The 27,280-nt window shown below is 38.3% G+C and overlaps 1 protein-coding gene across 3 annotated transcripts in view; it reads left to right on the forward strand.

The window, feature by feature from the left end:
- The window catches only part of EML1 (EMAP like 1), a 166,017-nt gene that overhangs the window by 90,072 nt on the left and 48,665 nt on the right, over positions 1-27,280 (forward strand). For all 3 annotated transcript variants that reach the window (XR_010066926.1, XM_063290316.1, XM_063290315.1), the window contains exons 2-3: positions 12,353-12,535; positions 14,640-14,772. Coding sequence is in view for 2 of the 3 variants with exons in the window: in XM_063290316.1 (XP_063146386.1) it covers positions 12,353-12,535; positions 14,640-14,772 (316 nt within the window). In the remaining variant the exon portion in view is untranslated. The remainder of the gene's footprint in view (positions 1-12,352; positions 12,536-14,639; positions 14,773-27,280) is intronic.

Consider the following 27,280-nt stretch of genomic DNA (forward strand, 5'->3'; position numbering starts at 1 on the left):
TTTTTTTTAGAGTTTTTATCCTGCCTTTATTAGTTTTATAAATAACTCAAGGCAGGGAACATTGTATATAGGAGGGAAGCTATTTAGAATAGCATTGAGATGAGTTTAACACAAATTGATTGTAATAAATAATTATGTTCATTTTGTTTGTTCTTCTAAATGAAAATCAAAACACATTCAAAATAAGGTCACCTAAAGCTTTGATATTCACTTAGTTCCTGTTTTCTAAGTGTTTCACCATGCTTCAACTGACACCTCAGAAATCAAGCTCGCTATTGCTATTTCTTCCCTTTTGTCTAGCTTCTGTGCCTTCCAATGCCTTCTGATCAAACTAGATACTCTAGATTGATTATTCTGGAAAACTTTCAGCCATACCTCCCTTAAAAGATTGCTTGCATCATTTTAGTATCACACACTACAGAACTGAGATTTTTTTATTAACAATTTACTAACCACAACAGATATTCTCCTGGATCACTGAAACCTAAAACTATAAAGAAATACTAAATATACATCAAAATATAATTAAGTTTACAAAATTTAAATACACTGTAATAATAGGATGCATATACTTATCAACTGTGTATATTTAAAATGTATACTTAAAATAACACATAATATAGTACAATTAATACTTAAATAATTCCTTGAATATCAAACAGAAATGTGACTTTTAGTGAGAATCCAGTCCTTTAATTTAGAATTCTGAATGTTATTTTATTCATAACTGAATTTCTTCTTTTCCACTACATTCCCTAATGAGGCACTAATGCATTTTATTCTTATGCATGCTGCTATATGATATTAGCCCTTTGCACGTGTTTGTTATTAGAAATAATAACAAAAAACTACCAAAAAACCCTTTGAATATAATGCTATCAATAAGTATAAAGGTAAAAGTAAAGGTTTCCCTTGACGTTAAGTCCAGTCGAGTCCGACTCTAGGGGGCGGTGCTCATCTCCGTTTCTAAGCCTTGGAGCCAGCGTTGTCCGTAAGGACCCGTCCGTGGTCATGTGGCCGGCATGACGACACGGAACGCCGTTACCTTCCCGCCGAAGCGGTACCTATTAATCTACTCACATTTGCATGTTTTCAGGAGAAATTGATAGACAGAAAGCACTTCCTGTTTCTCAACATTCATTTCATTACAGTATTTATACAGCTCTCAAACTTGGATGCTTTTTGTATTATATTTTTATCATACAAAGTAAAATCAAACATGAAGATATACAAATATACTAATGCATGAAACACAAAGTTAAGCATTTTAAAATTAATCTCATAATCATAGGGTTGGAAGGGACCTTAGATGTCTTCTAAGTCCACTCTCTGTCCAGGTCAGGAATTCTCATACAGGTACCAACCCAAATAAATGGCTGTCCAACCTTTGCTTGAAAACCTTTGGGAATGGACTCCCATGACTCCAGGAAACAGACTTTAATCTTTCCCTTTAAAAATAAAAGGACTTAGAGGTACTTGCCTTGGCAGTCATCATTTGTATGCAATTTTATTCCTTAGAACCAAACTAGATGTAGTGCTTCATATATTACTTAAAGTTGTGTTGTATTGTGTTTTATATACAGTAGTGGCCTGGCAGGAACTGATTTTCACTAGGATGATAAGGAATTATGTACAGAAAGGAGAAGTTACCTACTTCCCCACTCTAATCCTGATTACCTCTGTCTCCCCAAAAACTTGCCTTCCACTATGCTATGGAAGTGGGGAAGCAATTTAAATAGTACTATGGTGTAGTTTCCTCCCTCAATACTGTATCAATGAACAGTGCCCAAATTCTGCACCAGTCTTAACAAGAGAGGTATATGAATAATCTCAAATCTCAGTTTTGGTCAGATGCATCTATGCAATTTTTCTTGGCAACAGTACAGAACTGCCACTGTGTTACTCAACATTATTTAGTTGGGATGTACTGTTGTACAACAGTTTTTCAGTAGCTACTATCTGCAGATCTGAAAAAAAAAAAACTCTCTCTTTTTCTGAGAAAAGGCAGTGCTACTTTAGGGAGTTGCAAACACGCACCATGTTCACACCCTCATGTACTCCGAAGTACTTTTATGGAATCAAATCCCAAAGGCTGCGTAGTCCTAACGTTTAGTCATTAGCCGTAGTATCCTGGCGATCTCTCAAATACTATCCAGGCCCATTCCTGATTCATTTCTGAACTCAAAGTTTGCCATGCGCATCCACTCGTTGGGACTGATAGTGATACAGAAGTTAGTTTTTAAAAGTTTGCATTGATTTTAAGTTTCTGTTGTTTGATTTTTATTTCCTATGTTCTGCATTTTAATGATTGTAAGCTGCCTTAGTATTTGAGTATAAGGGTAAAAAATAAATAAAATATTAAAAATGTGCACACTCACATACAGTATCTGCTACTTCAAATGATATGACTTAGTGTCATATTAGAATAGCAGTTTACCTTTCTCATGAATGAAATAATTCAAGACAAACCTGGGATAAAAAGTTTCTCCAAATCAAAAACATTTTTATCTTTAATCTTCATAATTCTTTTCAGATTGTTTTTTCTTCAATTATCTATTTGCTCAAAAGTGATTTCTGACCACTGAAATAGACTGTAGGTTTTTTTTTAAAAAATGATTTGGTTACTGCAATCATGTTTTATGGTAAAAAAGCAAGGTTAATAGAAAAACATAAAGCTTTACCAATATGGTATTCAGATGCTTCTCAGAAGTCCAGAAAATTGCACAGCTATAGCTTGCAAATGTATATATCTTGTGCAGCTGCACATTATGGAACTGATTCATACCTCATTATTCATAATCATGTGATCTACAGTCCTGATAAAACCAGGCTATATTTTTTTGCTTCCATTTTGCACTGCTAGCAAAACAACTGTCCTACCTTTCATTATACACTGTCAGAGACTCTGGAGCTTATACTAGACTTTGCTTAGTTAGAGACTGACTTAGTTTATGAGCTAAATGTGGTTAAGCTTCACAGGCTTTTCCACACACACACAAGGAGAGAATGTGCAACATCAGCATCTGTAATTAGAAGGAAGTAAAAAGATTAAAGAGCTTCTTGATGAGGGTGAAAGAGGAGAGTGCAAAAGCTGGCTTGAAACTCAACATTAAAAAAACTAAGATCATGGCATCTGGCCCCATCACTTCCTGGCAAATAGAAGGGGAAGAAATGGAAGCAGTGACAGATTTTATTTTCGTGGGCTCCAAGATCACTGCAGATGGTGACTGCAGCCATGAAATTAAAAGGCACTTTCTCCTTGGGAGGAAAGTTATGGTAAACCTAGACAGCATATTAAAAAGCAGAGACATCACCTTGCCAACAAAGGTCCATATAATCAAAGCTATGGTTTTCCCAATAGTAATGTATGGCTGTGAGAGTTGGACCAGGAAGGCTGAGCGCCGAAGGATTGATGCTTTCGAACTGTGGTGCTGGAGAAGAATCTTAAGAGTCCCTTGGACTGCAAGGAGGTCAGATCAGTCAATCCTACAGGAAATCAACCCTGACTGTTCATTGGAAGGACAGATACTGAAGCTGAAGCCCAAATACTTTGGCCACCTAATGTGAAGAGAGGACTCACTGGAAAAGACCCTGATGCTGGGAAAGACTGAAGGCAAAAGGAGAAGGGGACGGCAGAGGATGAGATGGTTAGATAGCATCGCCGGTGCAATGAACATGAATTTGAGAAAACTCTGAGAGACAGCGGAGGACAGGAAGGCCTGGCGTGCTACTATCCACGAAGAGTCAGACACGATTTAATGACTGAACAACAGCAAAAATAAAAATCTGGGTTGACCAAACTTTGTTTGAAAACTAGGAGCTGGGATTCTTCTCTTGTTTCAAGCTTCACTGCTTCCATTTTCCTGCTGCTTCTAGCTTCACTAATATCTAGAGCAGGCCTTGAATTTACAAGAGCAGACTGAAGAAGTACACAGATTACCTTGAACAGTCACACAAATCACAGATAAGATGTACAACTCCATTTAAATTGCTTAATGGTTTCCAAAATTGGATCTGTGCATATAAATTAACATGTACAAAATTTATAGAAATCTTTAAGTTCTTTCCCCCGCTCCCCATGTGTTTGTGTGTGTATCTTTATATATTCATATTCCCCATCTCCCTGGGGCTTAGGCCGTCTTCATCCCTAATTTCAGTCAGATCCTGACAGCAATGTGTAATTGATATTCCATTGTATTATAATTGAACATTTGATTTTGAGAACTATGTTTTTTGATGTATTTTTTAACACTGATTATCAATGATAGACACGAAGTGCTTTTCCTTCAACATCCCTATTTTTCCCCATGTATTTTCCCCTAGGTCTTTATGTGTCAAAGCTCTCAACCTCTGGTTAGACATATGAACATAACACAAGACCTGCTGGACAAGGCTATAAACCCAGCTAATCCAGCATTCTGTTATATAATGATCATCCTGAATGCTGCTCAACCCCAACTTGATTTTTTTTATATATTATCATCTCACCAATGTGAGAACTGCTTATTTATTATTACTCTGTTTCCTGTGCAAAACTAGTTGACAATCCATGAGAGCCTCTATTCTCTTATCCTATGACAGCTGAGTTTGCTTAGGAAGCTTTGTCAAAGTCCTTTTGAAACTCCAGTATTGTGACGATTCCAATACCAAGCTCCTAACTTAGAAATTCTCCAGACAGTCAATCAGAAAGCTTAAAGAATTCTTTATTAAGGATCTGATTAACACAGGACAGTAATCAAAGCTCCAAGTGAGAATTTGGCGCCAAGAAATTCAAAGTGATTCTTTCCCTCCTCTGATCTTATCCTTCCTCCCTGTCTCGCAAATAAGCTGTTTCTCACTCCTAAGTTCCCCCCTCCCCTCTTGACAGTTCGTTAGCGTAACAACCCAGATGTTTTATCAGCAACAAAGCATACTTGGCTGAAATGGCTGAGGCAAAGGAATGTGAGCTAACACAGGTTGGTTCTCTGGGAATGCGGTAAATGCGTGAAGCCAGCTAATGCACGTAGAAACCTCTAATGGCAGGTGAACCAAGAGAAGGGAGCCTGACAAGTATACAATATCTATCAGATGATCCTTGTCTACATGTTTGTTGGTACCCCCAAAAAGTCTAGATAAATTTCTTTATAACGCTGAAAGGATGTTTACTTGTAAGTAGATAATAGCAGAAAAATAAATTATCTCCTCATGTATAATTGCTTGCTATTCTGTTGTTTCCCAGTTCTTTAATTTGCTTGGATTACCAATCTTTTTAATGACTGGTTTTGGTGTATCTAAATTAAATATTCACTGAAGTGGTTCCTAAATGAGTATTCCTAAACAGATCTGCAGTATGTTTTTTTTTATTTTATCTTTTCTGCCATTTAAATTAATCTGCTTGTTTTAAACAATGGTTTTTCATTTAATAATCTGAAAAGCAGGATATAAATGTTTAAATAAATATGCAGTTGCACACCTGAAAACCTTTTTTTAATCTCCATATAATAAATATGTTTAGTTTTATAAAGCTTCATTACAGGTGGTCCTTGTTTAATGACCACTCATTCAGCAACCATTCAAACTTATGATGGTGCTGAACGAGTGGTAGTTACGACCAGTCCTTGTATTTATGGCTGTCACAGCTTCCCTGTGGTCATGTGATCATGATCTGGGTGCCTGGTGCCCAGCTTGTATTATGATGTCACTGTGTCCTGCGGTCACGTGATTGCATTTGCGACCTTCTTTGCCTGCTTCTTACAATTAAAGTCAGTGGGGAAGCCAGCAGAAAGTTGCAAATGGTGACCACGTGACATCCTCGCTTAACGATCCACGGTGATTCGCTTAATGATGGCAACTGTAAGTGCTGGAATTTTCATCGCTAAGCACGTGATGTTGTGCTTTACAACCACGTCGCTTAGCAATGGAAATTCCAGCACTTATAGTTGCCATCGTTAAGTGAGGACTATCTGTAGTCTTGTGTTTCTGATACATCTTCAGCATCTTCAGATCTTATTCAGTTCAGTCAAAAGATGAATTTAATCCTTCCCCTCTTACCTTCCTGTTTAATCATCTAATACTGTACTGAAGACTGTCAGGAGGAATGTTTCCAGTGACATTATATATTAATTAGAGTAAGAAAAAGAATGGTGTAATGAGTTTTTCCATTTATACTGAGCATTCTTTGCAAGCATATGGGCATCTGTGATGAACTAAATATTAAAATCCTCCTTTTTAGTCTATAACAAATGTGCCAGGAAATAGCCTCTATAGTATTTTTCTTTTGTCTTGGCTCTTCTGGATCACATAATGTATATGGAGATAGTTAATGGGAAAAATTCACCTTTCTGCACCTTTTTGAACCATATTTTGACCACATGCACAGAAACTGTAGAGGGAAGAGGAAATTGCTTCCTCTCTGAATTGCTGGCAGAGTTTTTCAATCTAAAGGAGAATTAACTGAAATCTACCCTGACAGAGATATTGTTTTCTACTAAAAGCAGTGAATATATCTGTATCTTCTCTGTTTGTTTGTTTTGGGAGAATACCTTTCTTCAAATAGTTCTTACGATTATGTACCCTATGAATAATTAGCTTGAAGTAAGCTTAATGTAATGGGACTTCAAAGTAAGGGTGCTAGCAAGATTCTTCAACTTTTAGTTTGGGAAAAAACCTTAGGGATTCTAACCTCAAAAGATTAATTAGGTCTAGGACTCCTAAAATTATTTTTTGGTTTGGATTAAGGGTTGATGATTCAATTTCCTTTTAAAAAAAGACCTTCCACTTCCACTTCCACTTCCACTTCCACCTCTATTCCTTTATCTTTTTGTATCCTATATTTTAATCCTGTATGGAGGGACTGACATTTTAGTAAATTCCTGGGGATGTTTTTTTTGTTGAAGAGTAGGGTGAAATGTTTCTAAGTTACAAACAAAATCACTTTTATTGTAGGCTTTCCTTCTATTTTTTTAAACTAATATTCCAGGCCAGTTAAGGCATCACAATAATCTAATTTCATGTTGTTTTGAGAATGGACAGAAACACGTATGAGGCATGTGGAGGTTGTCAAACTGCCAGCCATGTATCCTGCATTATTTTTGGATTAAACCAGCAAAGAGCTATCCACTATTTTGCATCTATGCACTGTAATAATCACAGTTGCACCTCATTGTTTCCCTTATTAATTACTTGCATGTTTTCTATGGTAAGACTTTTTTTTCCTGAGGGTAAGGGAGAGATTTAAACAAACTTGACAATAAACTTCTTGATATTTTGACTGGCCTTAAATAGAGGTATTAGTCTAAATAGAGGTATAGTATTGTCACTTCAATCTGTAAGTTCCAGTTGTGTATCATAACTATGTATACAGTGGATATGAGAAACTAATGATTTTGTGGGATGCTTTTGTTTTGAGGAACAAAAATGGCTATGACACATGCAACAATACTATACTGGGCAATTTTCGCCCTGTCGCCCACCTTCCCTTTTCAGGAAAGGTGGTTGAGAAAGTGGTTGCGTTGCAGCTCCAGAGGATTCTGGAGGAAACGGATTATCTGGACCCCTTTCAGTAAGGTTTCAGGCCAGGATATGGGACAGAGACTGCATTGGTCGCACTTATGGATGATCTCTGGCGGGAGTGGGATGGAGGCAGTACATCCATCCTGGCTCTTCTTGACCTCTCAGAGTCTTTCGATACCATCAACCATGGTATCCTTTTGGGTCGGCTCAGGGAGTTGGGGGTGGGTGGTGTAGTCTTGCGCTGGTTCACCTCCTTCCTCCAGGGCCAGTCCCAATCGGTGGTGATAGGAGAGGAGAGATCTGCCCCTCGACCCCTCATTGCGGGGTGCCACAGGGTTTAGTTCTCTCTCCTCTCCTATTTAGCATCTACATGAAACCGCTGGTTGAGATCATCCGTCACTATGGGATGAGGTATCATCAATATGCCAATGATACTCAGTTATATATCTCCATCCCGGGTGAGGTAAGTGATGCTCTCCAGCTGCCTGGGGGCTGTGGGGGTCTGGATGGGGAACAACAGGCTTCAACTGAACCCTGGTAAGACGGAGTGGCTGTGGGTTGATGGTTCCTTTGTATCTGGGAAGTTACCATCTTTAGTTCTGGATGGGGTTGCACTACCCCATTCAGACCTCGTGTGTAATCTGGGGGTCCTCCTGGACTCATGACTCCTGCTTGAAGAGCAGGTGGCAGTCATGTCCAGAAGGGCCTTTGTGGAACTTCGTGTTGTGCGCCAGTTACGCCCTTTCCTGGATCGAGAGGCCCTCTGACAGTCACTCATGCCCTGGTCATCTCCCACGTAGACTGTTGCAATGTGCTCTACATGGGGCTACCCTTGAAGAGTATCCGGAAGCTTCAACTGGCCCAGAATGCAGCTGCATGAGCAGTTATTGGTGCCCCAAGATTGGCACATGTGACACCACTGCTGCGCGAGCTGCACTGGATACCAGTTTGCTTCCGGGTCCAATTCAAGGTGTTGGTTATGACCTTTAAAGCCCCACATGGCATGGGACCAGGTTACCTGAGGGACTGCCTCATCCCCTTAACATCGACCCGCCCCACCCGGTCATGCAGAGAGGGCATGCTGTGAACTCCACTGGTAAAGGAATTCCACCTGGCGGGATCCAGGAGGCGGGCTTTCTCTGCAGTGGCACCCGCCCTCTGGAATATTCTGCCCCCGGAGGTGAGACAGGCCCCGACTTCCGGAAGAACCTAAAAACCTGGTTCTTCCGCCTCGCTTGGGGTATGAGGGGCACCAGTTCATCTTGGGGGTGGCTATTATAGATCTCTCCCCAACAAATAAGATCTGTGCTGCTGGATTTTATATTTTATATTTATTTTATTTTTTATAGAGTTATTTATATTGTAATTTATGTGTTTTAATTCTGATTGTAAACCGCCCAGAGTCCCCTTTTCGGGGGAGATGGGCGATGATGGAAATTTGAAATATAAATAAAAGCAAAGAGCAATATTAAAGTTGGATTACCAGATTTGAGCTGAAAACCATCTGGCTGACAACTACTAACTCTGCTTCCGGCTAGTAGTCATTTGGATTTTTGTAGTCCAGATCTGATAGGCCTATAATAAAGGAAAAGTGCTAGAATCAGTAGCAGTATGGCTTTTGCCCATAAAATAGAGATATTGTTGATGCAATTGGTAAAATGTTTTATTTTAAAAAGTCAAAATATTGATTAGAAATGTTTAAAACTACATTAAATTTAGCAGAATGCTTGCTGAGTTATGTTTATTTTATGATGTTTGAAATTAAATACTTAATGGAATTGTCTGTCTACTATGCTAATTTTTGTTACTTCCAGCTGAGTTAAAGTGTAAAATTATTAGATCAGCATGAACATGGCCTCTTTGGAAATAATAGTTTATTTCCATCTAATCTTGTACAGTTGCTAAAGGACTAGTAAATTTGATTTTGTGATTAATATAATCAAACATATATTAATACAATATGTATTTTATTTTCATTAAATACTTGTAAACTATTGGTTCTTCTTAAAGATAGGTTAGTGAACAAATGTGATTATAATATACACAACACAGTAAAGCACTAATATCATATAATCAAATATGTTTTAATAAATTTGATTTGATTTGATTTGGTTGAAGGAAGAATTTTTATATCACTGTTCATATCATTTTGCTAGAACCTGACAAATAATTGTGCTCAGTAAAATTATTTCATACATAAACATTTTTGATGTTTATAATAAAATATTTTTTAGAAGCTCTGATAATTTATTTGGAAAGTAGTCTTCTCTGGCCAACTGCTGATAATTGTGTTTCAGAACTGTTGTTGGTATACCCTCTTTGGCAGTTGACAAGCTCAGCATTCATAGATACACCCCAGTATGCAAGCCATTTATAGTGGACAAGCACCATCTTTGCTTACCTGAGTATTTCTTTTGCATTTTCTGGTGGATTTTCTGTTTAATTGCTGACCTTAATCAAGGCAATTCTGTAACTCCTTTTTTACAATGCTGAATGTATGAATTTTAAGATTTAAGGATAAAGAGGGGCGTTATATTTTACTTTCCTTTTTTATAATAAAATTTGATTTCATTTACTTCCTGGAGATGGGTCTGTCTCCCAAGGAATGAAATCCTTTAGCCACAAATCTCTAAGCTAACAGGAGGTGGGTTTATTGGAAGTTGCATTTTTAAAAAAAAAAAAAATTCTTTTAATTGTCAAAAAAGCAGCCAAAGGTGAAAGAATCCCATCTCTCTCATATGTGGGGGATAGAGGGAGAACTCCAGGTGTTCTCTGGAAGATCAAATACCTATCTGCATCCCCAAATCAGGAGGTGGGACCAGAGTAGAAAACCTGGAAGGCTTCTGGGGAGCGTTGAGAGCTCCAGAACTCTGTGGGCTCTTCAATTTCTATTACATGGGGGCAGTAGTGGTATCAATTTGATGCTAGAGGGCAGCATAGAGTAAAATATTTTCCCCCTTTCTTTCAAGTTGTTTTGAAAAGACAGTGTTGTTTGTGCTTAGCAGACAGATATGCATTTGACCTGGGGTATGTAGGTGGACTTTTTTTTTCTCTTTCTTTTTTTTTCTAAATTTTTTTCAGCAGAGAAAATAAGAGGACTTGCTCATACAAAAGTAATCTTTATTTCTAGCCTCTGCATTCAACAGAATAAGCTAGCATTATAGTGCAGAGTTCTCCTGTATGCTGTTGAGCAGAGGGAAGAACTCTGCCTGTCCAGCCAGCAGAAAACATCTTGAGGGACAACATATTGGTCCTTGAGACTGTCATGCTGGATAGCCCAACCACTTCAGTAGGAGCTACCAGCTCATGTCAACTCAATAAAATGAATCCAAATCCTGATAGAATAATTGAAAGATTGGAATTGTAGAAGGAGGAAAACCTGAAAGAAAGAAGATTGGAGGGGTAGAAAGAAAATAAATCTAAAAATATATGACTTAGAAGTACATATTTTCTAGCGCTGAACTGATCTTATTTAATGCTTTACTTGCATTTATGTTTTTAAGTTTGAAAATGCACTGAGTTTTGAAATTTTAAAATTTTGGTGCTTCAAAAATATTCATTTTATTTTGTCATTTTACATGGTGCAGTAGAATTCCTGCTTGGGAAATAGGGAGCTGCTGTTCCATTTCCAAATCTAAAGTGCACTGCTACCATTCTCTTGTCTTAACAGGGCAGGCGAATTTCCTATGTGATACAATTTTCTTGGTAATTGGGAAAACTTCCAGCTAAACTCTCAAATTTTCCTGGATAAGCTGCTAAAATTAGTCTGGCTTCTACTCCTTTCCTTTTGTTGATATAAAGTCATATATTACAACTCAAATACTCTAGGGTGTATTTGCAGTGAAAGCTATTCCTTGAATAATCTGAATCCAATCAATATAAGATATATTAAAGAAGAATGGGGGAATGGAAGAAGTTTCATGATAAAAGAAAACAAACCAGTTAACTAATCTTATCTAATTCTAACTGAACAATGTGCTATAATAAATACAAATACATAGACAATCAGGAACACTCCAGCATTCAGTGGTACATCTTGAGTTGATTGGAGAATGACACGTAGAGCAACTATTCTACATTTTATTATTATTGGTCAGAAAATCATGAGTTATGTTGGTCTGACTACCAGACTTCTGAGTTTAGAGAGTATATAAATTATAGCAAAGTGTGTGAAAATCTTATAATGATAGGTCTTCTGAGTTCAGGTTTGTGTCAAATAGTTCTGGGAGAATTGTGACTCTATCAAAAGAAACCCTGTAAATAAAACTGCCTTCCTGAATTGATTACTTGATTGTAATCTCATTTGGTTTATCTTTTTATAAAGTTCTGTACTAGGAAATACAAGGCTAATGGGATTGGTCTGTAAACCTGGCTTATGTCCTGGAAACCTGCAGAACCATCTCTTCCGAATAGAATTTGCTAACCCTGTTAAATCAGCCCAGAAGGGGCTGTGCATCCTTGCTTCTTGGGAAGTTAGAGGACAAAAGCCTGGAACCAGGCTTCCTTGGAGACAGCCCTGTCCCTCTGAAAAATCTACCCCTGAGATCCAGCTGGCCTCCACATAGTTAACATTAAGGAAAGCAGTGAAAACCTGGCTTTCCAGTAAGCATTTAGGATTTGGGTATTTGTTGTTTTAAACTTTCTGTGAATTATGTTTGCATTATTATGTTTTTAATTCAGTGTTTTACAGTATTTATTTGGCGTTAGGTGCCAAGAATACAAATCTTGTAAATAAATACATTTAGTTTGGCTTTCCATCTAGTAATGCATGTGCCAAATTTGGGTGATAGTTCTTTTAAAATATACCTTCAAATATTTCCAATATTAAACCCAGCCTTCCAAAATACATACGTATTTTTAGATGACAGTGCTTCTGCTGCCAGCAGCATGGAGGTGACAGACCGCATTGCTTCACTTGAACAACGTGTTCAGATGCAGGAAGATGACATTCAGCTGCTCAAGTCCGCTCTGGCAGATGTCGTTAGGCGCTTGAATATTACTGAGGAGCAACAGGCCATGCAGAACAAGAAAGGACCTACCAAAGGTATTAACCTCCCATTCAAATTCACCTGTTCATGTTAAAATGAAAATGATATTTGGTCTAGTGGTTAAGGTGATGGGCTAGAAACCAGGAGACTGTGAGTTCCAGTCCCACCTTAGGCCTGAAAGCCGGCTGGGTGACCTTGGGCCAGTCCCCCTCTCTCAGCCCGAGCCAATGAGGCATGATAGGAGAGTTCTAGTCCCGCCTTAGGCCTGAAAGCCGGCTGGGTGACCTTGGGCCAGTCCCCCTCTCTCAGCCCAAGAGCCAATGAGGCATGATAGGAGAGTTCTAGTCCCGCCTTAGGCCTGAAAGCCGGCTGGGTCACCTTGGGCCAGTCACTCTCTCTCAGCCCAACTCACCTCACAGGGTTGCTGTTGTGGGGAAAATAGGAGGAGGAAGGAACATTAGGTATATTTGCCACCTTGAGTTGTTTCAAAAAAATAATAAAGCCGGGATAAAAAATAAATAAAATAAATATTTTTAGCCAGTGAAGATGAGATAAATAAAATTATCTGAGAATACTTACTGCCTAATTTTTTTCTGGGATACATAATGATCAGTTTTACAGTTTGACCTAAATACTGAATCTGAAGTATATTTAATGAGCAAAGTCTTCTAAGAAGTGTACAATGATAACTATTTTCTAAATTGATCAGGTCTCAGATTACTTTTCTGTTAAATCAGACTAGATTTCATTCTATGCATATTTGTGTATTTTATGGACATTAGCTAATGTTTACCTATCTGAATATTTTCTCTGTAGTTCAGTTATGTAAATGAATATGAAGAATTTTGTTAAAGTATACCAAATTATTCCAGAAATATTTGAGGTCAACTGTGTTTTTGCAATAGTTTATTCTAAATATTTGTATGTGATGGCACAGAAAGAACGATTTGAAAAACAACAGGTGATCTTTTTCATGACCTTGTATATCTCACAAAACATCTAACCATGTTACTGTTTATGGAATGACATATATTTTATAAATATATGGTATTCTTCCTAAGTTTTATTTTCTAGGCTTAGAAATATTATTTGTTTCTCAAAATCTCTTTATTCTTCCATATCAAGGATGGACAGTTTGACCATTTAACCTGTTTTTGTGGCTTTGCCCACAGTCACTTAGCTGAAGTTTATAGCAAATGACAAAACATCAGTTGTGTAATTTCCTCATCTACTGCCCTGTATAAATTCCAGTTTTCAGGGCCAGAAGGAGTTTGTTAAAGGCACTGAAGGAATCTGCTGAAGATCCAGCAAATGGGTGAAGTCCCATATGATGGGACACGAGTAAACCTTGTCCCTATCTTTCAGAAGGGAAACAGCAGGAGCCAGGGAACAACAGGTCAATCTGTCTGACATTCATAATTAGGACACTTTGGAGCTAATAATAAATTCAGCATGGAATTTTGAAGAACATGTCTTGTCAGTCTAATCTTCATATTTTGGATTGGTTTATTTCTTAATATATTGTGGAAATATATATTAAGATATATATTGATACCAGCTATGCATTTAACAAAACACTTAAGAAATTTGGGTTGGCAGGCTAGTTGGATTTGGATTGAAGGCATGACAGTTAGGTGGACACTTAGCTGGCTTGCAGATCATTCTCAAAGAATGCTCTCAGTCATTCTGTATCAAAATGATGTAGAATATTGACTGGAAATACTAAGGATTTAGTCTTGGGCTATATACTTCAGCATTTTTATTAATACCATGGATGGAGAAGTTACAAGATTTAAAGATGATGCAATTGGGTGGAATAGCTAATATCTTAGAAGACAAAAAATCAGAATGGTCTTGATAAGTCAGAGAAATGGTCTGAAAATAGCAAAACAACATCTTAAAAATGCAAAACGTTTTACTTAGGAAAAAGGAAAGAAATGCACAGGTATAGTGATGGCAAATTCAGTCTTTGTGAAAAGATCTAGTAGTAATAGATAACAAACTGAATATGAATCTCAAATTGCCACAAGAGAAGTTTCCAAATAATGGGAAGCAATCATTCCAGTTTATTCTGCACTGGTCAGATCTTACTTCAGGTATTGTGTGCACTTCTGAGCTTGTAGTTTTCAGCCCTTAATTTATTATTTCTTCATTTCACAGCAAGACCACTAGTTCAAACACTGCCTTTAAAGACTACTGTCAATAATGGAACTGTCTTACCAAAGAAATCCAGTGGTTCTCTACCTTCTCCATCAGGAACCAGGAAAGAAATTGTATCACCAGCAGCAAAAAGGTATTAATTATCAAGTTATAATATATGTGAGTGTACTGCTTGTCTTTAGCTTTTAAAATTACTATTCTGAGTATTTTTCTCTCTCTCAGTAATACTTTCCAGATAAATTTCTAGACAGTTAAACCAAATTAAAACTGGAAACCTTGTTGAAATATCTAACTTTATTTATATTGGATTAATTAATCAGGAAGAATGTAGTTGCAAAAAATTCTGAAGGGCTATATAATTAGACTGTTATTTTCTTTCTTCTATAATTTGAGGTTAAGAGCAGGAAATGTCTAGTTAAGGGTTTTGTCATCTGTTCTGAAACTGAGTGTCTTTGTTCCTATATAAGACCAGTAGAATAATAAAAATGTTTGAGATATATTAAATCCATCTTATAGCCTCACCATTTGCTTTCCCTTGCCAAATTGTGTAATAGATTCCTGTTTTTCTGTTACCGTAACTTTGTGAAAGTAACTTATTAGACTATACAGTGCTTCAGATAAGAAAGCAAACAAGGTGCTTTTGGGAGCATTCATGTAGCAAGGTAGTCCTTGCTTACCGATTGCCTTGTTTAGCGATTATTCAAAGTTTGATGGTGTGAAAAAAATAGCTTTGCAACCAGTCCTCACATTTATGACCGTCATAGTGTCCTGCGGTCACGTGATCACCATTCATATGCTTTACAACCAGCTTCTGGCAAGCAGAGTTAATGGACAACGTGGAAGTAAAATCGCACATTGTGGTCATGTGATGTCTTGCTTAATGACTGAGGTGATTTGCTTAACAACCAAATGGGAATTGATGTCGTAAGCTTGTTGTGGTCATGTGATTTTCCACTTAGTGACCATGGTGCTTAGTGACAATGTTGCTGGTCCTAATTGTGGTCGCTAAGCAAGGTCTACCTGTATATAATTCCTTAAAGCAACTGTGTCTTTTCCTGCCCTCTACTCCTGCAGCATGATCCCAAGAAAATTTGCATTTGATTTAAGGAGTTGCAGTGGACCCTCCTGTGCATTCCAAAGTATCTTTTTGCTTTTGAATCCAAAGCAATGCAGAATGCTGTTGCTTATGTTTGGTCTTGATGAACCGTGAAAATAAAATACAATAAATCTATACCTTTCCTTTCTATTTTTGTCACAGGAAAGATTACTTTTTTGTGATACTTCATTTCCATTTTCTTATATATCTTTTTTTTTTTTTTAAAAAGCTTGTTCAATATGTCTCCTTGCTTTCTTTTGTCAAGCCATTTTGAAATGTACTCTTGTTTTTTTGTTCTAAATTGAGAAGAAATAAAGGATGTTATTTATTTATATTTGTGGCCAGGATGGGGTACTTTTTGTAAACATTAGTGTACACCAGTTATATACCACCACCCAGAATAGAAATCCAGCAATATGCTGTACTCACTGCTGCATAAAACACAGAAGTATGTGACTTGTTTCTCTGTAGATTTAAGTATGCTTGCCAAGACAAAGAGGCATGCAAATGCTTTCTGTAGCTCTTGTTGTAAATTCTTGAACTGAGAAAATGAATTATAGAGTATACTGTGTTAATAAAAGTAAGAGTATTCATAGCATTTAGCTTTCCTGCCTTACTCACAATTTTTATGAATAGAGAAATCACAGTCTTGAGTTCTAAAATCTAACTCTGTTTCAAAATAGCCAGTGCTCATCTGACACAGATTATGAGATGTCCACTTGGTCTTTTAATGGTCATTAGAAAATGTCCAGCTAATCTTAATAGTTAATGCAGATGCAGACAAAAGTTTCCAAAGCAAACTGGATCATCCCATCAAGGATGCAACTATAACCCAGGCAGCTTGTTATTATCAATGGCTTAGTACCAGTCTTAACTCATTTTCTTACTGTGTTCTTAAAAAGTAATATAATGAGCATACTAAAATAATTAATGAATAAGGCAATCATTGTATTAATGAAGTGGTGTATTAGGCTGTTTTCAGATTCTTTTTCATGTTACTTCTTTCACTGTCCAGTACCATAGATAATATATTTTTATAATAAAAGGCACAGTAAAATTAATGATGTTAACATGGATAAATGCTGTAAATGTTTACATCCACATGTAGATCAATGAAAAGTAGAGTGATAAATGAGGGCCAAGGTACATATAATTTTCTCATTACAATAAACTTGCCTACTCTGAATTTTAAGAATCTTGCTTTCTTGGTTGTAAGCTAGGGTTGGACATTTCATTTTAATTACAGGTGTTTTAATTATTTTTCTTCTCAATTTTTTTTTAAAGAAGTCAAACACTTTTTGCACCTAATTTTTTTACTTCACTCGATAGTTTTACAGGAAACATTTACACTGTATCGCATCCAAACACTAGATTTTGATAGGTAAAATTACAAGTCGTTTTCAAGTTACAGCTAAAACCCATCAACAGCCCTTATTTTTGAGAAGAACATTGAAACACAGAATTTGGATTAGGAATACTTCTGTTTCTTGGGAGAAAAGAATTTTTGAACTGCAACTAAATTGTAAAGGGTGATGTTTTCCCCATTAACTCACAGCAGTGACAGGGGAGTATATTCAGATGTGATCACCAGCTGAATCATTAGGAGGGTGTTCAGATGACCCCTAGGATATGGGGACAGCCTGACACCTATTGGCCACTTCAGGTGGTGTAAGCATGTTCCCTTCCCTGGGGTTCTGGGCAGTCTTCCACTTCACCATGCTGCTCTTCCAGTGCTAACTTTTATTTTTTAGGTATGTTTTGACTGTGGGTTTATGCTCTTTTAAACCCTGCAGTCAGAACAAGCTTGCCAGATAGCTGTACAGTGGAGTAGGTGAGCAGAAGACCCTTTCTCACTTTACTGGGCAGCCCACTCAGCCTGCCATCCAGTAGGCTTACAGCTGATCTGTGGATGGTAGGACCTGCTGTACAAAGGAGAACCTCACCTGTTTATGGAGCCCTACCCCAGTTTCTATTTCACATAACATATCAGAATAAGACCTGCCTTGAGTTTTGATGGATAGATATAGCTAACCTTTTTGAATGTGTAATTCATTAGCAAAGAGTGAATTGCAAACTTCTATAAATCACATGGCTACATGTATTCTGTACCAGTACCATCTTCCCAAAATAAAAGCTAGTATCTGTGATCTATATAAATTCCACAAATCAGTTTGTGGATTTTTCTGTTTCAACTAATCAAGAGGATATGGCAAACATCTATGCTGTGGAGTAACCATTATTTCATGACAGTAGTAAGTTGTGCTCATTTCCCACCCTGTCTAGGAGCTTCTAATATTTCACTAGATATTGCCAACAAATTTGTTTGTTTGCTGTTACAGTCTTCAGGATTTTTTTTTTATCGTATGGCATAGCAGTTTGGTGTTCATGCTGCTTTTTTTCTTGCTGGGAAATCCTTGTGAGGTCCAGCAGCCAGATGTGTAGACTGTTTAGCCATGACAAGTCATGTTGCCTGGGGTGCACCATGAGGAGGCTAGTCTACATTGCACCAAATTGGGCTGAGAGAAAGTGGCTGGCCCAAGGTCACCCAGCCAGTTTTCATGTCTAAGGTGGGACTAGAACTCACAGACTCCTGGTTTCTAGCCCAGAACCTTAACTACTAGACCAGACTGGCTCTCAGTCTTCAGGATGATGAATTTTATATCAGTACCTGACTATGCAGTTGTGTGGTGGAAACAAACAAAGAAAAGTGACATTGATTACAGATAGTTCAGGCTTCCTATGCATGTTCACACTTAGTAGTATAGCAATCATTTCTCCGTAGTGTTGTCCAGTATTGCCTGAAGCAAGTTTGTGCAACTTCATTCCTTAATGCATGTGCATACTCATACATACACACAACTCGGTAGCATAGAATCAGGAAAGCAGGTTCTGTGCTGTTCTGGGAGTGAATGTGGGAGAGAGATAGAGAAAGAGAAGGAGGGAAGGGATGGAAATTAAAATGACTGTGTCCCTACTTTCTCAGCATCATAATATAGGGGAGAACATGGTTGCCTGTACTATCTCCAGCGTGTCCAAATTCAGGAGTGTGTGTCCTTAGGCCTTAAAGTAGTTAGGTTTTGCCTTCAGTTTTTGCAGAACTGTGTGTATGGCCAAATCATTCTTTCCCATATTTAGGAGGAATGGAACACAAACATCCTTTATGTGCTGGATTTTATTTTGTGTAAACTGGGTCAAAGAGAAAAAGAAAGGAAGAAAGGGGGAGAATTATGATTTGGCTGCTAGAATAAAGTCAGATAAGTAATTTGACTAAGTTCTTTTTGGAAGAGAACAACTTACATTCATAGCTAACTTTTAATACAGACTGTTGTATGAGACAGTATCGGTCTTTATTACAGTTCCCAACCAACAACAACAAAAAAACATAAAACAGCTATTATCTAAAGAACAGAATTATATCTATTTTTTTAATTCTACCATTTAGTTAGGTTCTGCAGCTAATAAGATAAAAATTTCTAAAGCTAAATCAGACATATGATTACACAGTATCATTAACTCAAGGTGGGAGAAGCTTTTCATGGTTTAGGAAATGTTGCTCTTTTAAACCTCTCTCTCTGCTATTGAAGCTTTTTAAACACTCTTACTCCTGCATATGGTTGCCCCCCTTTGCATCTTACTATTTCTAGTGATCTACTCTTGGTAACAATAAGCATAGAGGATTGGTTTAATTTCTTGATGACACTGTGGATTTTTAAAAAAATATCTGCTATTTCAGATTATTATATATAATAATTCATTGTTTGTGGGTCTCTTTCTGTGAATAAATTACGTTATTTTTGTTACCTTGCTCTCTTATTGAAGTTTCTGTCTGTACCTCTTGATTATTGTTCTTTGGTCTTGTCTTGTCTTGTCTAGTCTTGAACCAAGGGTCAGTAACCTGCAGCCTCTATCTTTTTCTTTCACATTCTTTCTTCTCCGGCCTCTACCACGATTGCTGAAAATTAGTCACATGGTTTCCTACCATTTGAGACAAAAACAAATAAAATACAGTTATAACTTCTAAAATAAATTTAACCTTGGTTTTTTTTTAAGTCCATCCCTCACCTACACAAAACCTGAGAGAAACCCTGAAGATCCCAGGTCTGTTCACTCACAGTACGTGATACAGCCCCACACCACTTGCTGAAGCCCACTGGAAGACTTTGGGTCACTCAATCCAACCTACCTCACAGGGTTGTCGTTGTGGGGAAAAATTGGAAGAGGTAGTGCTAGGTATGCTGCCTTGAGCTCCTGAATAAAAGGCAGGATACCTTTTATTATCTAATATCTCTAATGGATAAATAATAAATACATCCTTGCCTGCCTATTCTGTGTTCTGCTCTCAGAAACTTTAAGTGGTCACCTGTCATGAGTAAGGATGGCGAGCAGGGGGCTCCCATCCAGACTGTCAAGCGCATGCGTAGCACTGAGGAATTGGTCAGCCATTCAAAGAGACACAGATCGGGACCGCCTTAACCTTTGGGGTTTATATGTCTGGGTTTTCCCACGCTTCTTCAGTTTGTTAGGATTGATGTCCTAACAGTCTGGAAACACGCTGAGACAAGGAACTGGTCTCTAATATTTATTGCTAGTACTTACCAGGAATCCTAACAAACTGAAGAAGCATGGGAAAACCCAGACATATAAACCCCAAAGGTTAAGGCGGTCCCGATCTGTGTCTCTTTGAATGGCTGACCAATTCCTCAGTGCTTACTCATGACATCACCAGCCATCAAAAGACTTCCCTGCTTTAAATTAAAAAAAAAAAACGACGTGTCTACCACATACCTGAGATATATCTACTATAGTGCTTTTCAGAATCTTTATTAAAGTTTAAAAATACAAAGGTAAAAGAGTAATACAAACTAATAGAAACAAAAAATGAAAAGAAAAAATGCAGAGAGAAACAAGAAAAGAAAAAATAGGAAAAAAGAAAAGAAAGAAAAAATAGGAAGAAAGAAGACATATAAAAGTGACTCCCCCCTCCCTCCAGACAAGTATAAACAACTCCCATAACTTAACCCTTTCTCTAGAATTTCAATAATGGAAAAAGATCTCTTCTTCCCATGATTCATCTCTTATCAATAAACAAATTATAAAAACTCATTCAGTTCTATTCAGCAAAAGTCCATTAAGAGCTACCAGAATTAATAACATAAGTCTTTTAACCTGAATGAAATAAAGCTTTTCAGAATCTTCCGTATCTTTTGTTCAAAACGCTATCAGGAATTCTTAGCTGGAATTGTCCAGATAGCTGATGAAGGAACTTCCTAAATGTTGTTATTCCTTTAAAAATATATGCTAACTGCATAATGTTTACATGCTATGTATTGTAACTTTTTAATAAAAGTTCTTTGTTTTTACATTCTGATTTACTGCATTCACTATTCTTTTTTGTTCATTTCATTCATGGATTAAGCAGGTCTGTGAATCTTCTCAGTGCATGCAGACTGAAAAAAAGTATTCCAAGGTGAAGGATTCTTATTAACATTTCAACATATATCTGTAGTGTCTATATCCTGTATTTCATAATGAAACCAGCTTTTTCATTAATTGGCAGTGGTAATTTAAAAAAATTCACAGTGCAAAAGAGAGAAATTGTGAAGTAAATTCTCATACATCTTTTTAACAGTAATTTTATATTTAGAAGGGCTTAATTTTATTTCCTTTGTTTCTACACTAACATCTGCTTGAGATGCTGATTAGCAAGGTAATGAACTGTGGGCTGGATGGTATGATAATTAAGTGGGCACATAGTTGGCTCAAAAATCATGCTTGAAGAGTGTTCACCCATGGTTCCTCATCAAATTGGAAAGAGGCATCAAGTGAGGTAACACAAGACAAGCACAGATTTCTTCTCTTAAAAAATAAAAATCAAATGTACAAGTAGAGAATGTAGGATGCTTTCTAAAATTATATGCAAAAAAGGATTTTGGAATAATAATTGTTTGCCAATTGAATATGACTCTACCTCGATCACCATGTTCAGTTTTAGGTATCACGCTTCAAGAAAGAATCAGAGAAATTAGAACAGGTTCAAAAACATGCAGTGAAAATGATCAGGGGACTAGAAACTAAGCTCTGTGCAAAAAATATTAAAGGAATTGAGTATGTTTAGCTTTGAGAAAAGACAAGTGAGGAAAGCTATGATAGTAGCCTTGGACTGAAGAAGCTGCTTGGACAAGCAGCGAAACATTTCTACCAAAAAGAAAGAAATCCAGTTGCCATGACTCAACCTACAGACAATTCCACCTGGATGACTGAGAATCTTCATTGACATAGCTTCTAATTAATATATATATATATATATATATATATATATATATATATATATATATATTTAATTTTTATCCCACCTTTATTATTTTTATAAATAACTCAAGGTGATGAATGTAACTAATACTCTTTCCTCCTCCTATTTTCCCCACAACAACAACCCTGTGAGGTGAGTTGGGCTGAGAGAGAGTGACTGGCCCAAGGTCACCCAGCCAGCTTTCATGTCTAAGGCAGGACTAGAACTCACAAACCCCTGGTTTCTAGCCCAGCACCTTAACCACTAGACCAAACTGGCTAATAACCTTGTTCTAGGGTGTATGCTATGGAATAAGGTTTAAAGTTATAGGAAGCTTGTGTAAAAGGGTTTGCGAATACGGTTTCTATACTGCAACATGCCAGATAGATGAAAAGTGTCTGGATATGACAGGGGAAACCCCTCAGAAGGGACAGGGAAGTGAAATCCAGAGAACATGAAAAGGAAGACAAGTGGAAGCATAGGACCCAGAGAAGCACTCAGTGCTGATGGAACTCAGAAAATGGTATAATGCTCTCATTCTAGAAGACAGTCCATAGTGATTTCAGCAACTATGAGTCAAAGTAACCACAGAGAACAGAGACAAGAGGCATATTGTGATGGTGGATGATTTCTGCTGAGAAAATCTGAAGCCATAGTATGCAAACCTGATATAACATTACGGCAGGTGTTTTATTTTTCAGGTGCATATCTAGGATGTGACAGATAAATTGCTGAGGTTCCTGAAACCCACTAATAACTATCCATTTCTACTGATTTGTGTGGGTTTAACACAACCAAAAGAGACTTTAAGTTGATCTCCTGAGATTTGAAGTTCTGGGCAGAAAGGTGGAGGAACTGGGAGTGCAAGTAGTGTTTTTGTCAATCATTCCAGTTGAGGGTCATGGCATAAGACAAGAGAACATGATCCTGGAAGTGAATAACTGATTATATAAATGGCACTGCTCACAAGGGTTTGGTTGTCAATCCTGGCAGTGCTACCAACATAAAGGATGCCTGGAAAAAGATGGGCTCATGAAGTTGGCAAAAGCTTAGAGCAAAATATACTGCCAAGATGTGGGAACAACAGTGTAGGAAGCAAAGACAGAATTTTGAGGAGGGAGGATAGACTTAGAGATCGGTAGGAAGTGGCAACAAGGAGCCAGTAGAGGATATCCCACACAGTCTTGTTTCTATACCAGTGCACAGAGCATGGGAAACAAATAACCTAATACAGAGGGCATTCATTCATTCATTCATTCATTCATTCATTCATTCATTCTACCATATCTTGCAACTGTAGGTAGTTAACAACTTCTGTTAGCTACAACTATTAAAACATCCACAATAAAATACGAATAAAGTAATCAAGGTATTAATATCACATAATCATACAATCCTGGTGACATTATGTTAACACAAAAAGCCCTCCAGAATTCTCTGTTTCTTTATCTTGTCCAGACAATTCTAATCCTCTAGGCTGAGATTCCCCTGCCAGTAGTGAAGCCCTGACATTTCCTGTAGGAAATGGGAAATAAAATGAATTTTGAAATGTCCTAAATTATTCCTTTGCCTGCATATAGATGTAAATACAAATATCTAGTTTTGGAATGAAACCGCACAGCGGTTTGTTGTTAGGAGGTATCTGGGAGGAATACATATAAAGTAAAAGTGATGCAAGACTTGTTGCAGAACCAACTAAACATGCATTTAGTGCATGTGGTCATGCCTAACATGTGGTAGTGAGAGGCATTTTGTAGCTTCCTTACATCCCCAAGAAGTCAACAAGTGGAATCTTATTTTATTTATTTTCTATCCTGCCTTTATTATTTTTATAAATAACTCAAGGCGGCGAACATACATAATACTCCTTCCTCCTCTTTTCCCCACAAAAACAGCCCTGTGAGGTGAGTTGGGCTGAGAGAGAGTGACTGGCCCAAGGTCACCCAGCCGGCTTTCAGGCCTTAGGTGGGACCAGAACTGTCCTGACTAAGCAAAGACCACGCCCAGACAAGAAAGTCTCTAGTGTTTTATTTACTGCTATTGTAGACAGAAAATCCTACCAAACTGAAGAAGCGTGGGAAAACCCAGATGGATAAACCCCAAAACTCAAGGCCGATCTGTTCTTGGTTTCTTTGAATGACAGCTCAAAGTTTCTAAACTACGCATGCATTTTCCCCCCTGGATAGGGGCCTCTTCCTGCTCACCATCCGTACTCATGACAAGAACTCACAGTCTCCTGGACTCTAGCCCATTGCTTTAACCACTAGACCAAACTGGCTCTCAATTTTAATTTTAGGCTGATTAAGACTGGTTTACCATTTACATTGGAAAATGTGATATTAGAGTCCTCAAAGATTTTGATGTTTATTCGTTTAGTCGCTTCCGACTCTTCGTGACTTCATGTACCAGCCCACGCCAGAGCTTCCTGTCGGTCGTCAACACCCCCAGCTCCCCCAGGACGAGTCCGTCACCTCTAGAATATCATCCATCCATCTTGCCCTTGGTTGGCCCCTCTTCCTTTTGCCCTCCACTCTCCCTAGCATCAGCATCTTCTCCAGGGTGTCCTGTCTTCTCATTATGTGGCCAAAGTATTTCAGTTTGGCCTTTAATATCATTCCCTCAAGTGAGCAGTCTGGCTTGATTTCCTGGAGGATGGACTGGTTTGATCTTCTTGCAGTCCCAGGCACTCTCAGAATTTTCCTCCAACACCACAGTTCAAAAGCATCTATCTTCCTTCTCTCAGCCTTCCTTATGGTCCAGCTCTCGCAGCCATATGTTACTACAGGGAACACCATTGCTTTAACTATGCGGACCTTTGTTGTCAGTTCTCAAAGATTTGCTGTGGCAAATTTTGCAAGGCTGAGGATAAAATTACTCATCTTTAAACTAACCTAAATCCTGTTTTTAATGAAATATATGCTGTGCTATCCATGCCCCATCTGGTCTAATTGTATGGGATAATTTTCAGTTTTTGAGTCAGACATCTATAGTTGCCCAGTGTACTACATGCTATTTTGACATCTGCCCATCTTGACTTACTAGAATTTGCCATAGGTGGATGATTGTGGACATGGATTATCTCAACACTTTTCAATCTTGTTTTAGGCCTGGTTTAGGAACATAATTAACCATGGTTACATTGATTACCTTTTGTTGATTCTGTCTGCTCTCTGAGCAGCGTTTGATACAGTCAGTTGGCATTCAGAGGCACCATGTTACAGTGGTTCCTCTCTTACTTGCAGGGAAAACCCGAGAAAATAGCATTGGGTAGTTATGCTGTAGATGCCACAAAGCATTATTTTGTCCTCACTGCTATTATCATCTGTATGAAGCTGCTGTAGTTGGTTATCTGTGGATCTGGGGCACTATGTCATCAATAAGCTGAGGATACATAACTCTGTCTATAACATCTGAACCAAAAGAGGCTGTGGCTCTTTTGGGTGGATGAGGGCCAATAAACAGACATGGAATCTGAATGAGTTGAAGACCTTGTTTTTAGGTGGTTTCTGGTATGGGAATTGTGACTTTCCTTGTTCTAAAAGAGGTTGCATTTCCTTAGAATAGGTATGTTCTTTGGAGTTGCTCCTATGGTCATTATGGTCACTGGAGGCCCAAGTGTCTAGTGCCAAGGATTGGCAATTGTTAGCCTCATTTGGTATGCCAACTAAACACTTTTCCTGGGTAAGAACACCCTAGCTATTGTTGTTCCCATACTGTAATGTTTAGATTACTGTAATGCATTCAGTACAGGGCTAATCTTGCTATTGGTCTCAAAGGTACAGTTAGTACAGAATTTGATGGTCAGTTTGCTGAGTGGGGCACCTGGCCATGAAGATATTATATCTCTGTATAACTTTTGTACTAGTTCCCAATTAGCTAGTGAGGTGGGTTTAAGGTTTGGTTTTGATAAATAAGACAACTTTAGACCAAGATAACCTGACAGATCATCTTCGCCATTATAGACCTGCTTCTGGATGTATTGAAATGTGAAAGACTTTCACTGTGGTGTTCCCTTCATTCTAGAATTTTCACCCCACTGAAATTTAGAAGTGCCTAACATTACATGCTGTTGTTTGGCTAGGCCTTCGCTGTTCTTTTATTTTCTTTCCTTCACTGTGCCCACTTTTTAAATATTACTTAGAAATATTATTATATTCTAATTTTTAAATTCTAAACTGCTATGGGATGTGATTGTATGGGATGTGATCTATAACCTCCCAGAGTCCCTCCTTTTGGGGAGAGATGGGTGGTGATTAAATTTGATTGGTTGATAGATAGATAGATAGATAGATAGATAGATAGATAGATAGATAGATAGATAGATAAATGTTAAATAACATTCTCAGGATGAAAGACAGAAACAGGACTTCAAAAGTTCTTTAGCAGCAGCTGCTGTAGCATTCTGGAGCAATAATGTTGGGATAGGAGGCTGCATGGTAGGAACAACTTTGCCCAGGATGGATAAGAAATAAATTAAGGAATGCTAGAGAAAAATAGAACATTTTACTGTATAATACAGGTAGTCTTTGCTTAATGTCCATTTGTTCAGGTCTGTTCAAAGTTATGATGGTGCTGAACGAAGGGACTTATGACCCTCATTCACAACTGCCTTTTGGCTGCCTGCCTACTGGCTGCTGCCAGCTGCCTCCGCCCCCTGGCCCTGCCCCCTGGTGCACTGCACACCATGACTGTACTGGCCAGGGCCTTCTTCTGCACCACCACCTTTCGTGCTGGTACACCCGAGGCTATCTTTCACACACCGGTGAAAGAAGCCTGGCATGTGAAAGAAGACCCCTGCTGCAGTGGCATGAAAGAAGGACCCTTCTAGCTGGGTCTTTCTTCCGTGCCAACACAGCCGGGGCCCTCTTTCACATGCCAGGCTTCTTTCCTGAATGAAGGCTCTGGGCAGGGCACAAATGGATGCCCTGGCTGGCCTGTGAATGGAGGCCCTAGGTGGGGCACAAACGGAGGTCCTGAGCAGGGTGCAAGAGAAGCCCTGGCTGCACCAGGGCAAAAGAAGGCCCCAGCCAGTACTGTAGTGGCATGCAGTGCGGTGGGTGTGGTGGCAGCAGGTAAGGCTGGGTGGCAGGGGCAGCTGGCAGCAGCGGCTAGGCAGGTGATCGTAAGGGCAGAGATAGGTGGGGGGAGTATAAGAGGAGGCAGGGGAGGCAGTCCCTTACCTTACCAAGGCTCAGAGCTGGGAGGGACCAAGCTGGGAATGGCTTGGATCAGGGTGGGTCCTCACCTAATGACTGG

Source organism: Candoia aspera, chromosome 1, assembly GCF_035149785.1.
Source record: "Candoia aspera isolate rCanAsp1 chromosome 1, rCanAsp1.hap2, whole genome shotgun sequence".
NCBI classification, from domain to species: Eukaryota; Metazoa; Chordata; class Lepidosauria; order Squamata; family Boidae; genus Candoia; species Candoia aspera.